The sequence below is a fragment of the Triturus cristatus genome, chromosome 12 (genome assembly GCF_964204655.1).
Source record: "Triturus cristatus chromosome 12, aTriCri1.1, whole genome shotgun sequence".
NCBI classification, from domain to species: Eukaryota; Metazoa; Chordata; class Amphibia; order Caudata; family Salamandridae; genus Triturus; species Triturus cristatus.
The window spans coordinates 836,245,862-836,258,071 of record NC_140595.1 but is presented as its reverse complement, the minus strand read 5'-3'; the positions used below and the strand labels follow the sequence as shown (position 1 = coordinate 836,258,071).

Sequence of the window (12,210 nt, the reverse complement as noted above, 5' to 3'; positions counted from 1 at the left end):
ATATGCACTTGCTGAGCAATGTACACCCACCCGGTCTGACCAACCTCACAATTCATCACAACTGACAAGACAGCATTTACAGCACACCTCCCCTCCAGAAACAGAGACTCTGGCCTGTGATGGAAACATTTGGGAAGTGACAACTCGGACTACTACAAGGCTCTGGGATGCCTTCGTAATTACAGACTGCGTGATATGAAAGTACCAATGAATAACAAAAGAATTACTTACACGACATCTCTCCTGTGTATATTGTGCTATATACCCTGAATTAATAAATATATAACCTACCCTATTTGGATCATATCTTTTGTATATTAAGAGCAGGAGGCTAAAATTACATATTAACTATAAGCACAAAGACCATTGAGTGAATGAATGAATACGCACTTGTATAGCGCATGGCTACCCAAGGCATCCCAGCGCTTTTTTTGTGACACCTTATCATTCACCACTAATCAAGGAAAGAGAAAGGTCTTCAACCGCTTCCTGAACCTGACATAGTCATGTTCAAGACGAATGTAGTCTGGAAGCTGGTTCCAGAACTTGGCAGCATTGTATGGGAACCGTCGACCTCCCGTCCGTGACCGTTTAATCCTAGGGACTGCAAGAAGTTGTTTATTGTTAAATCTGAGAGTCCTATTGGTGCGATATAATTGCACCATGGACTGAATCATAGGAGGGCGATTACCAGCAATGGACTTATGGATAATACACATTGCCTTAAACCGGATTCTTTCCTGAACAGGAAGCCAATGCAACCGACTAAGCGCTAACTTAGCAGAATTACGTTTCGGGACATTCATTAAGAGGCGGGCCGTACAGTTCTGGACAGTCTGTAAGATCTTAGTGGTTCCTTGCGGTGCACCCAAGTAGACTGCATTCGCATAGTCCAGCTGCGATAGAATAAGAGCTTGGACCAGCATATACCTCGCTTCAAACGGAAGAAGAGGAAGAATCTTCCTTATCAATCTAAGAAGACCAGAACAGTTAGCAGCAATTTTACGTGCTTGTACTGTAAAGTTGGGGTTGCAGTCAAACCATACCCCCAAACTCTTGATTTGTTTCTTTGGTACAGGAGGGGGGCCAAGACAGCTGGGCCACATAGGATCTAAATTCATGGGGGTCGCATGGCCCAGTATCATAATTTCTGTCTTGGCACCGTTCAATTTAAGAAAGGACAGATCCATCCACTCAGAGACCTTCACAAGGCAGGAAGCTAAACCCGGTTCAGCTTTGTCTTGCTGACTAAGGGACACCGCCAACTCGGTGTCGTCGGCGTACGTGACAGTATGGATCCCCCAGGGGAGTACCACATCCACAAGGGACCTCATGTAGATGTTAAACATGGTGGGACTCAGAGAGTACCCCTGGGGCACTCCACACTGCAAAGGAATCTGCTTCGAAAGAACATCCTCTTCAAAGACCGCAAATGATCTATCTGAAAGGAAGGACTGCAACTATTTAAGGGCAGTCCCTGCTACTCCCACCTCCCTGAGTCTTTGGATCTAAATTTTATGATTTACCGTGTCAAATGCTGTGCTGAGATCTAACAAAATGATCGCAGCGCAGCCTCCCTTGTCCAAGATTTTTCTAGACTCTTCGACCACGGCGAGAAGGGCGGTCTCCGTGCCCTGATGGCGCCTGAAGCCAGTCTGGGCAGGATGGAGGCAGTTATTTTCCTCCAGAAAAGCTGCCAGTATGGAATTAACATATTTTCCCACAAGTTTACTAATTCCTGGCAGCAAAGAGATGGGCTGTAATTGGCCCGGTCCTCAGGATCTAAATTGGACTTTTTCAGAAGAGCTTTGAGTCTTGCTTGTTTCCAGAGAAGCGGAACCTTCCCCATTACAAGGGATGAATTAATTATGTCCAGAATAACTGGAGAGACGATCTCTGAGACCAGATTAAGAATGGACGGAGGGGCGGGGTCAGCTGGAGATCCCGATTTGAGCTCCCTCAAAAGTTTCTGCAGTGCCGATGGGGTCAGCGGAGCAAATTCCTCCAGCATGACTTGTTGTGTAGGCGATGGAATATTTGTATCCAGGTTAGTTTGCTGGAACGTAGAATAGATGTAGACTTTTGTGGAGAAAAAATTAGCTATTTCATCACAACGCTTTTGAGCATCATCAGATTCAGTAGGAGGACTAGGAGGGGTGAGAAGGGAGTGAGGAAGCCACATGGGAGTTCGCAGTCCCATTATAAAGATACTCAACAAAGTATAACTCATGGCTGCTAATGAGAAGGGGCTGGGGTGAGAGGAAATTAAAGAAAGACATGATTGCAAGAGAAAGAGAGCAAGAGAAACAGAGCCAGAGTGTGTGCTAAAGAGAATGGCAGACCGTAACACAGCATGTGCCAAAGAGAAACTGTGTTTATCCCAAGTAGTGCCTGCCAAAGAGTGCGACTGTGTACAGCAAACAGATACAGCGCGCGCACGAGAAAAGAAGAGACAGAACATACAGCAAAGAGTGTGAGCCAATGAGAGAGAGTGAGCCAAAGAGAGGCAGCACACTCCCCAAAGAGAGACAAAGTGTGCCGAAGAGAGAGACAGAGAGAGCGACAGAACGTGTTAAAGAGGCAGACACAGGCCAAAGAGAAAGGCAGAGAGCGTACCAAATAGAAACAGAGGGTGAAAACCAGAGAGAAACAGAGCACGCATGCCAAAGAGTGCCACTCACACCAAAGAGAGATCGAGACCACATGTCTTAAACAGAGACAGACAGCATGTATCAAGGAAAAGAAGAGCCAGAACATACGGCAAAGGCAGAGAGTCAGCCAAAGAGACAGTAACTACCAAACAGAAAGGGTGCCAAAGAGAGGACGCTAGAGCACATGCTAACGAGAAAAAGAAAACATGCTAGAAAGAGAAAGCCAATGATAGACCAAGCAAGTAAAAGAGAGAAAAGGAGTAATAACAGACGAAAAATAAGTTAAAGAAGAAAAAAAAAAAGCAGTGGGGAGGTGGTCCTCATGCAAATGATGGTCTACAGCAGAAGTCAGCTGAGTGGAGTGGAAGAATTCCAACACGCACAGCTTTTTGCTCACTCTGCAACTATTCTACAACAATATTCCTTTTCACACCGTTGGTGCGATCAGCCTCCTAGGAGCAGTGCAGCGATTGTGCTCGGTGCGCTTCACCACCACCACCGCCGTGTGTTCGCAATGTCAAGCGTTGCCAAGCTTGGGCGGACTCTGCAGGTTGGCCTCTCGGCACTCTCTGGTCTGAGAATCGCATGGCCACTTTCACATTGAGTATGTGAGAAGTATTACTGTAACTTCGGGTGGGTCATTGAGATCTTTCTCATAGACAAATACATTTCTAGTGGAACTTCAACAGTTTGTGTAAAACAGTATTTTTAACATGGAAATTAGGACCCCATTTTTAAAATACAGAATTTTTTGTCGCTTTCCTGATGTTATGCGTACCCAAGGTGGTATCCAGGCACTGCAAGAAGGGGCTGTGCCAACTCTGACATGGGCTAATAGAAGATGAAGGTTCTCAGTTTCTTGAGGGATTCAAGCACTGAGCTAGTGGCTGTGGATGTGCCGGGGGAGGTCGTCCAGACTTTAGGAGCTAGGTACAAGAAGGCACGCCTACTGGCTCTGTGAGATTCTGAAGAGGTCTGGCAGCTGCGTTTTGCATTCTTTCAGCTTCTGTATACTACCCTGGGTGACTCCGATATAAAGGCTGTTACAATAATCCAGCCTTGAAATCACAAGGGCCAGCACGAACGACTTCCTAGCCGCCACGGGAAGCAAGTCAGAAACCTTGGCAAGCATTTTAAGCATGGCAAAACATTTTACGGCCAGACAAGCAATTTGGTCGTCAAAAGAAAGGTTTGAATCAAACTAGTCCTACATTTTTCACCTTGGGGCTAGGGATGGGGCCTAGCGTCCTTGGCCACCACGCTGTGGACCACACAGAGGGTTGTTTACCAACTATTAGCACCTCGGTTTTGCTGGCATCAAGTTTTGGGCAACTAGAGTTCATCCACTCACCCAGTTACACCATGCAGCACCTAAATCACATTGCAGACGCTCCTCTGTCCTGCGCAAGAGTGAGAATTGTGTGTCTTTGGCATAGGACACCATGGGTGACACTGTTTGCCGATGACATCTGCCAGGGGACACTTACAGATGTTAAATAGCGTAGGGCTTAACATGGATCCTTGGGGCACCCCCTGGGCCAGGGGGAGGCATGTCCGTAGCATAATAAGTCTGTACTACCTGGAAGGTAAAATCTTGAAGGAAAGAAACCAGCCACTTTAGTACCAGGGCGCACACACAGCAATTCCAGAGCCGTTTCAGCATCAGGCCAGGAGAGAAAGTATTGAATGCCGCACTTTGTTCCAGCACGATCAAAGCAGCAGTGTGATAGTCTGCAATGGATCGAAGAGACTCCGAGGCCAGCGGCAATGCTGACTCGGGGCTGTATTGGGCCCAGAAATAGGATTGGGACTCATGAAGCAAGTTGTTAAATTATATAAGACGAGTTAGTTGAGCATGGCCAGGTTTATCGGCTACTGTAGCAAAGAAAGGGAGTAGGGAGATAGGTTTGAAGTTTTCCGGTAGGAACCAGTTCAGAAGGGGTTTTTAAGAAGAAGTTTGACAATGACATGCTTCCAGCAGTTTTGAGTCGAACCAGAGGAAAACTAGATGCTAAGAAGGTTGTCCAGTCCAGGCAGAATGGATTCCATAGCTGGTTGAATTATTTTTGGGAGGGAGAGCAGGGTCTTTTGGGGATCGTGATTTAACCCTGGTGACCAAAGCCCGCAATTCCTCCAGAGAAAACAGATTAAACCTCCTTTTTTTAACTGCAATTAACCTTTAAATAAATGGTTGCTGTTTAAAATTTTTCTAATGTTAGTGCCGAGTAGAGTGAACAGCAGCCTAGTGCTGCTTTGCCCAGGAGGCCGCATGTAAAGGTCAGGAGGGCCGAATGCAGCCTCCGGACCATACTTTGGGTATCACTGGGTAGGGCTTTCTATAGGGGTGTGTGAGAAGCTTGAAAAGTCCATATTTGTAGATAGGGAGCCAACAGAGGGTTTGGAGAGGCCAGGAGACAAATAGGTTAGCAGTGCACTTCTTGTTGATTCAATGTTTTTGTGCTACTTGTTCATGGTTCTAGATAGTGTTTTATCGCTAAAACGCCGCAGAGCCTTAAGTCCGGTGGGCGACAGGCTGGTGGTCTTTCTTTCTCTAATTGAGCCACAAGGGTCATCTTTGCTGCCTCCTAGAAGTTCCAAAGTATTGGCTGGTCTGCTCTGGAATACTGTTTAAGGATCCAGGAACAGATGTGAAATAAAACACTGGGCCCGTCACCAGCTGCCAACTTCCCTTTGTTGAACAAATGAAAGAATCCCAGTAACTAGCATGCATGAAGGGAATAGCTGCCAGCGTTGTATCATTAAAACTATAGCTACGTAAATGTTACCATGCATCTTTATGTCTGATCACAACTTCCTTAGCCTTCCGAATTTGATGTATATGATGTGTCTGTAGTGTGCACACGGCCTGTCACATATCTGGCACTTATTTTAACTCTATTTTCTTGTTCCTTACAGACGCAAAACACCTATATGCCCTCAAGTACGTGTACTGAATTATTTTGTTTACAAGTACTTCTTTTTCTGGATTTACAACAGTCACAAACACTGCCTGTGTTCTAGAGAATATGCATACTGACTTGCTGGGGCCAAAGCGAGACCAGAGTGGTGGTGGTGCTTAAACAGGTAGAGGTGATGGTTGTCTGGAAGAATAGAGTGGGCGTTGGGGGAGCTTTTCTTACCCTTCTAACTTGCGGAGGGAAGAGATGAGTAAGATGAAAAGACAGAAGAGACTAGGCAGGTTCTTTTGTTACATGGCACATCCCTGCAGCGATGCACATACTCCTAGGAAACTGGGGCACATGGAAGCAAATAGTCTGTTGGGTGGTGATTGCTTGTATACAACCACCCAAAAGCTTAGGTTTCTCTTTATACTTGGGGTTTCTTTGTGAAAAGCATATATCTATACATCCAGGGTGAGCTGGTGGGTCTAGCCTGCCACAGATGTGCTGCGGCAGGGAACCTATTAAATCAGAATCAATGCACAGTTGACACTCGGATGGCCGTCCAGGTCTCTTGACACTTTCTTTGTCCTCCACTGAAGCTCAAAACAAGCATTGGAAATGCAATAGGTCTCACATTTGTTGGAGCTATTCACATTGTAAATGGCAATGTATTTTATTTATCCTTGGGGTTTTATATAGCGCGAACGTAACAGCCTCAGTTGTGAATTTCGATTCATCAAAGTTTTGTGAGCCCTGAAGTAAAGTGCTAACAGTATAAATATGGACACTGTTTAACAAACGAAGCCACTGCAATACAAGAGCAAAGGTGACCGAGTGACTGCTTCTGGGTTGACGGAGTTGCTTACAGTCACTGCCCGTTAAAGCTAGCCAGCCCGCTACTATGAGTTTATCAAACTTAATGCTATGTTTTCTTATGTTATGCTATGTTTTGTTGTATTTTGTTATACTATGCTATGTTTTGTTAAGCTATGCTATGTTTTGTTATGCTATGTTATGTTAAGCTATGCTATGTTTTGTTATGCTATGGTATGTTACGTTTTGTTATGCTATGCTACGTTTTGCTATGCTACGTTTTGTTATGCTATGCTACGTTTTGTTATGCTATGCTACGTTTTGTTATGCTATGCTACGTTTTGTTATGCTATGCTACGTTTTGTTTTGCTATGCTACGTTTTGTTATGCTATGCTACGTTTTGTTTTGCTATGATATGTTTTGCTAGGTTGGGTTATGTTGTGTTAGGCTAGGTTGGGTTATGTTGTGTTAGGCTGTGTTATGTTAGGCTAGGTTGTGTTGTGTTGTTTTGTTATGTTATACTATGTTTTGTTATGTTATATTATCACGTGTTTATGCCACAGAGCAGAAAGGTAAGACAAGTCACGTCACCAAACAATGCTTGCCTGCAACCCGAGCCTATTGTCACGTTGAGCTGCACGTGCAGTCCGCATTTGGGTCAATCTGAGCCATCATTAATGCAAGGAGGCATTCGATACTTTTGGAATGCACGCGCGAGTATTTAACATGCTGACGGATGAGTACTTTTGTGATCTGGAATCAAAGCCAATACTCATCAGTGCACAACTGCATTTAGGTATGACAAAATGCAATTGCTGCCTCAGCAGGAAAACACAGTCTGCCGGGATCCCCCTGTCCTCCCCGTGACCCTGTGCGCCTCGGAGCTCTGTGCCTGCTTCACAGCTGTTGTGAAGACTTTTCTTATCTGCTTGTTAAATAAACAAGCAGATAAGAAAAGTCTTCACGACAGCCGTGAAGCAGGCGAGCCAGTCCGGGTGGGCCGGAACAAAAAACAAAAGGGAGGCAACCCAGAAAGCTCATTTCCAATGGCAGGCCACCTTTTACCATAAACTGTGATGCCAGACAATGGAAATGAGGGACGGGGCTTAAAGCTCTTTTCTGAAAATCCTCTCCTACAAAATCTCTCGCGGAGGAGGAGCAGCGCCTCCACTGGTCTAGCGGGAGTTTGGATTCTGAGCGAGGGCAGACGTGTATCTCGGATTGAACCCGGATTGCTGAGCTCTGATCCCAGGCTGGGTGAGGACTACCCCCAGCCAGAAGTAGGCAGTGTATGCATCAGGTGATGTATTGAGTTTTGCGATTATTGCCATTGTGATGTAAGCCAGTGGCTGTGATCGTTTGAGGTGTTTTCTTTGTGGTGTGGGAGGTGCACATCCAGAGTGATCCTCTACTGTATATATCTTTCTGATCTCTTGCAGGACGTCCAGTGTATCTTATATCAGTTATTGCTGGTTTATTAATCAGTACTATATAGTTTGCTCAGTTATTGATTCAGGCCTTTAGATTATAAGTTTGCTACATATATTTGAATCTTATGCATTTGGTATCTGAGATAGCTTTTGTTTAGCGAGTATTATGTAATAAACCCCAAGCCTTATTCTAAAAGTGATAGTCTTCGCATTTTGTTAAATAAAGCCCTTTTCAAAAGGTGCTGTTTGTTTTGTGTGCTGTGCCAGGGGTGGTAGGACCAGGGGTGGTAGGACATGCTTAAAAGTGTATATTATTCAAAGGTGCAGTAGAATATTTGCCTCCCAGGTGGGAGTGCAGGGATTGGGTGTGGCTTATTGGTGAGAAGCCACATTCAAAACACCTGACTAGCAACATACTACAGCCACTTCTTAGCATGTCACAATGACCATCAGATGTGGAAGTTGTTAAAGCCCATCCGGCAGATATCGCCACCAATTCTCCCTCCAACCTAAGCCTGCTCAGGATCATAAACTTTAAACAAAATATCTCAGAATGTAACAAGCCAAGTGTACTAGGAACATAAGGAATACCATAAGGGACCTACAGAGCTGATCAAAGCGGTCAGCTTACAGAAAACCGTAAACTGTGCGCCTATTTCTCACACTTCTTCACCCATCACGCTGCTAAGCGATGCATCCCATAACACAATAACTGCACCTCAGTGGTCCACACATGGAAAAACTTCCCACACAGGATAAAAACAAAGACAAGCACATCCAACTCAGTGTAGCGTGCTATCTATGTAGGCAAGCACTTCAGCACCCCACATAAGTTTAGGATAGCCTAAGATTGCTTTCATTCCAGCTATTATATCTGCCCAGAAAGTTTTAATATATGGGCAGTCCTACCAGATGTGCTGCACAGCACCCAGTAGTCCATATCGCCTCCAGCAAAGCAGGCTCACTAATTTGGTAAATTATGTAATTTGGTCCAGGAAAGGCACCAATCAAACACTATTTTATTGCGTGCCTTACTTCCCAGGGCTTATTTGTGTTTTTCCTTAAGTCGCGCCATTTGTGTGACCACTGGGTTTGTTACCTTCCCAGGGTGGTCTCCCAATTTTGCTTATGGGGATTCGTGGCAGGCAAGAGTCTAGAAGCAAGGTGCATAAAGTAGAGATGACTCCTCTCGAACCCAAGTTACTTCAAACTACTCGATCAGTGTCAGGCTTCCAGTAGCTGTCACTTTCACTGTAGGGGTGGAACACCCAGTGCCTTATTTGCACGTAGTGGAGCCTTTCTGTATCCTCCAATCTGATGCTGTATTCGCAGTCTCAAAGGATTTTATCTACCCCGAGCAAAATACCCCTCTACACCATGTGTCAAATGGAGCCAGCTGCATAGTTGTGGTGAACGCCAAATTGTAACAAGTAGTAGTATTGTTTTTTTTTGGGGGGGGGGGGGGGGGGGGGCACAGGAATGAACAATGTCCAGTGCAGGTGTTTACTCAGTGTGCCCATATACACCTGTGTGCTTTTTTCTTCGTACACGCTATTCACAGCCTGCTGCTGAAAACCACTAGCAATTTGTATTGGGCTAGTACAAATTCCCCAACGAGGTACTTATCCCCTCAGGTAATTTAGTGTCCATTACACCCTGCAGACTGAGCCACTCTTTGTCGGACTTAAATTCTCGGACATCCAGTGGCACTCACCCGTTTCCGGAATTCCACTTTTTGGCGTTTTTCATGCTCCTGCATTTTTTTCAATTTAGCAGCGTGCTCTAGATGAAAGAAAAAATATTAAGATCAATTATTGTATGGTTACTTAGTTCCACAGAGAGTTCACCTCCTGTGCCTACTTTCGTGTTACACAAACTATTTCAAGAAATCGGCACCTCGGTCTGGAAGTGAGACTAACTGGGCTGCAAGGAAACTGAAGTCTGAAACACCCAAACAACATCTCAAGCTGTAGGCACAGTTCAAAATTATAGGGTACCCCCTACAGAACATTGCGAGGGATTCCCTAGCACTCCCTTATGTCAGATACCGATAGGCCTGGGTTCAATGGGGGTCAACCAAAGGCTGAGCCCCCATGCAATGCATGGCCCCGTTTTACGCCCTCACTCAAGCTTTGTGGCTCAAGACTGATGTAGTGTGGCATTGTGCCCAAAGAGGAGACCATGTCTGTCACCATACCTTTTCAGGATTTACGAAAGCTCATTAGACACAGATTGCACAACAAAGAGAAAAGCAAGGCCACATACCTATAAAAAAGCAAGAAGTCCAGGGGCTGGGTACATAACTATGGTGCATGCTATAAAGAAGGTTCACAGAGCTACTTTCTAGTCAATAATGCAGTTGCAGCTTTAAAGCAAAGGGCATGGCTAACAAAAATAAGATGTGTGAGAAATGCCTTTTGTACACCCTGCATTTGCACAACTGCAATGCACTTTAGGGAAAGCAGAACTCTAGAACACCTGCAGCTACACCTCGGGGGATCAACCAACTTTTAATAACAGCACGAAAACCAGCTTCTTCAACCCCTCCATGGAAGCCAACTATCACGCTCTAGACCACGGGCACTCACAAACATTTCCTGCAGAGGCTGAAATGCACGGTCTGTGTTATCTCCTGGGGCCGCTCATATGACCACTGGGAGGGGGGCATGTGGGCGGGGTGATTTGGAGGTGGGGCTAAGTTGGGCAGAACACTGCCTGGTGGAGACTTTGGTGGAAAAATGGCTACCACGTGGGGAGAAACCACGCATGGAATTTACAAGAGAACTTCTTTAAATAAACAGTTACAAAAATTGAGAGAATGCTGCATTGTGGAACAACCATGTGGATAGGTTTGAAATGTAACCATTCCAAATGGTGTTCAAGTAATTCATAGAAAATGTGTCACTGTGGTATAAATCACATACATTGATGTAATAATGATTCAGCTCTGTCTATTGAAAGTACATTTAACCCAACATTTTTTTAATGACTTTCGCTCTGATAATGTAGCATTCCGATTAGGAACTTAATGCATTCGGATTATTAGGTATCACTAGCACTGTTGGAGAAATCTCAATCAAATTAATATTCAGAGATGGAAAGTAGCTTAGGTGCAAGTAGTTCCTTCATATCACACATGAATAGATTTAATGAAGACGACATGCAGAGCGTTCACTAGTGTGCAAGAGTTGCAGTGCAAGTCTCCCAATCTAGATGCTGCAAAAAAAATGTGTTACTCTGATTTGAAGACCTTTTAGTGAATTTAGAATAACAAGTAGAAACGCGCACATAATGCGGGGAAAGTCTTTTCCAAGGCACAGCGTGTACGCACTAATTTTACACTTCATGTCCACATTAAATTTCTTGTACTCTGGAACCTTTTCAGAAAGTGCAAGTCTCAGGAGGTGATCCAGGTGTGCAGTCAGTTTGTTTCAGTTTATTTTTTAGAACACCCACTGTGGAAAAGGAACACTCGCACATATATGTGGAGCCAAACATGCAAAGTATTGTCTGTGCCACAATAAAAAGAAAAGGGAATTTTTCAGGTGGCACACTCCCAGAAATCTTCTGGTTCCTTCCTCAAGAAAGAGGACTCAAGCACAGAGCTGTATACATGTCCATTAGTTCCATCTCAGCGTGTGCCCTTTTCAGATCAACAAGTTCAACAGCTTCAAGAGTCCTTGCACTAACCATCCATGGATGTTCTACAAGCCTGAAAGCGGGGTGAGAACTCGAAACTGAGAAAATCACCCCTTAATGTGCCCAGCTATTTCCTCCAGATAGGCACACAGATTGAAACTCAACAACATTTCCGGCGCTTTTTCAACCCCATGGGTTAAAGTCTGCAACTTAAAGTGTGTGAGATCACCATCGTCCAGCTGCTTGCGAAACAGGTCAAGTTTACTTTCGAAGGCACTCATCATTGAAGACACAAGTTTCTGTCAATCATGAAGTGCCAGATTGAGAGTGTTGAAATGTGGGAAAATGTCACACAGAAAATGGAATATGGTGAGCCATTGGAAGTCATACAATTCTGGGAAGAACTGTCCTCGACGGATAACAAAATGTTCAATTTCTAGACGCAAAACAATAAACCTTTCTAGCACTCTACCTCTGCTCAACCACCTAGCTCCAGTATGCAACAACTGATCTGCACATTCAGTTTCGGCATTCTTCATTAATAATTTAAGTCTGTGGTTGAGTTCTTTTGTTCGAATATAATTAACAATTCTTCCTACTTGCTTAACATCATTTAGTTCTCCTGGTTTTATTTTCGCGCACAAAGCTTCCTGAGGGATTATGCAATGATAATCAATGAAAGTGGATGATTGAAGTTTTTCTTGACAGAGTTAAAGAGCCTGTCATGTCCAATCATGGAGGGTGCCCCATCTGTAGTGATACTTACAAGATTG

General features: G+C 44.6%; 1 protein-coding gene across 1 annotated transcript in view; it reads right to left on the bottom strand.

The window, feature by feature from the left end:
* The window catches only part of SPAG7 (sperm associated antigen 7), a 154,973-nt gene that overhangs the window by 124,362 nt on the left and 18,401 nt on the right, over positions 1-12,210 (bottom strand). Inside the window, exon 2 of the mRNA XM_085636705.1 lies at positions 9,513-9,580. Coding sequence (XP_085492831.1) covers positions 9,513-9,580 — 68 coding nt within the window. The remainder of the gene's footprint in view (positions 1-9,512; positions 9,581-12,210) is intronic.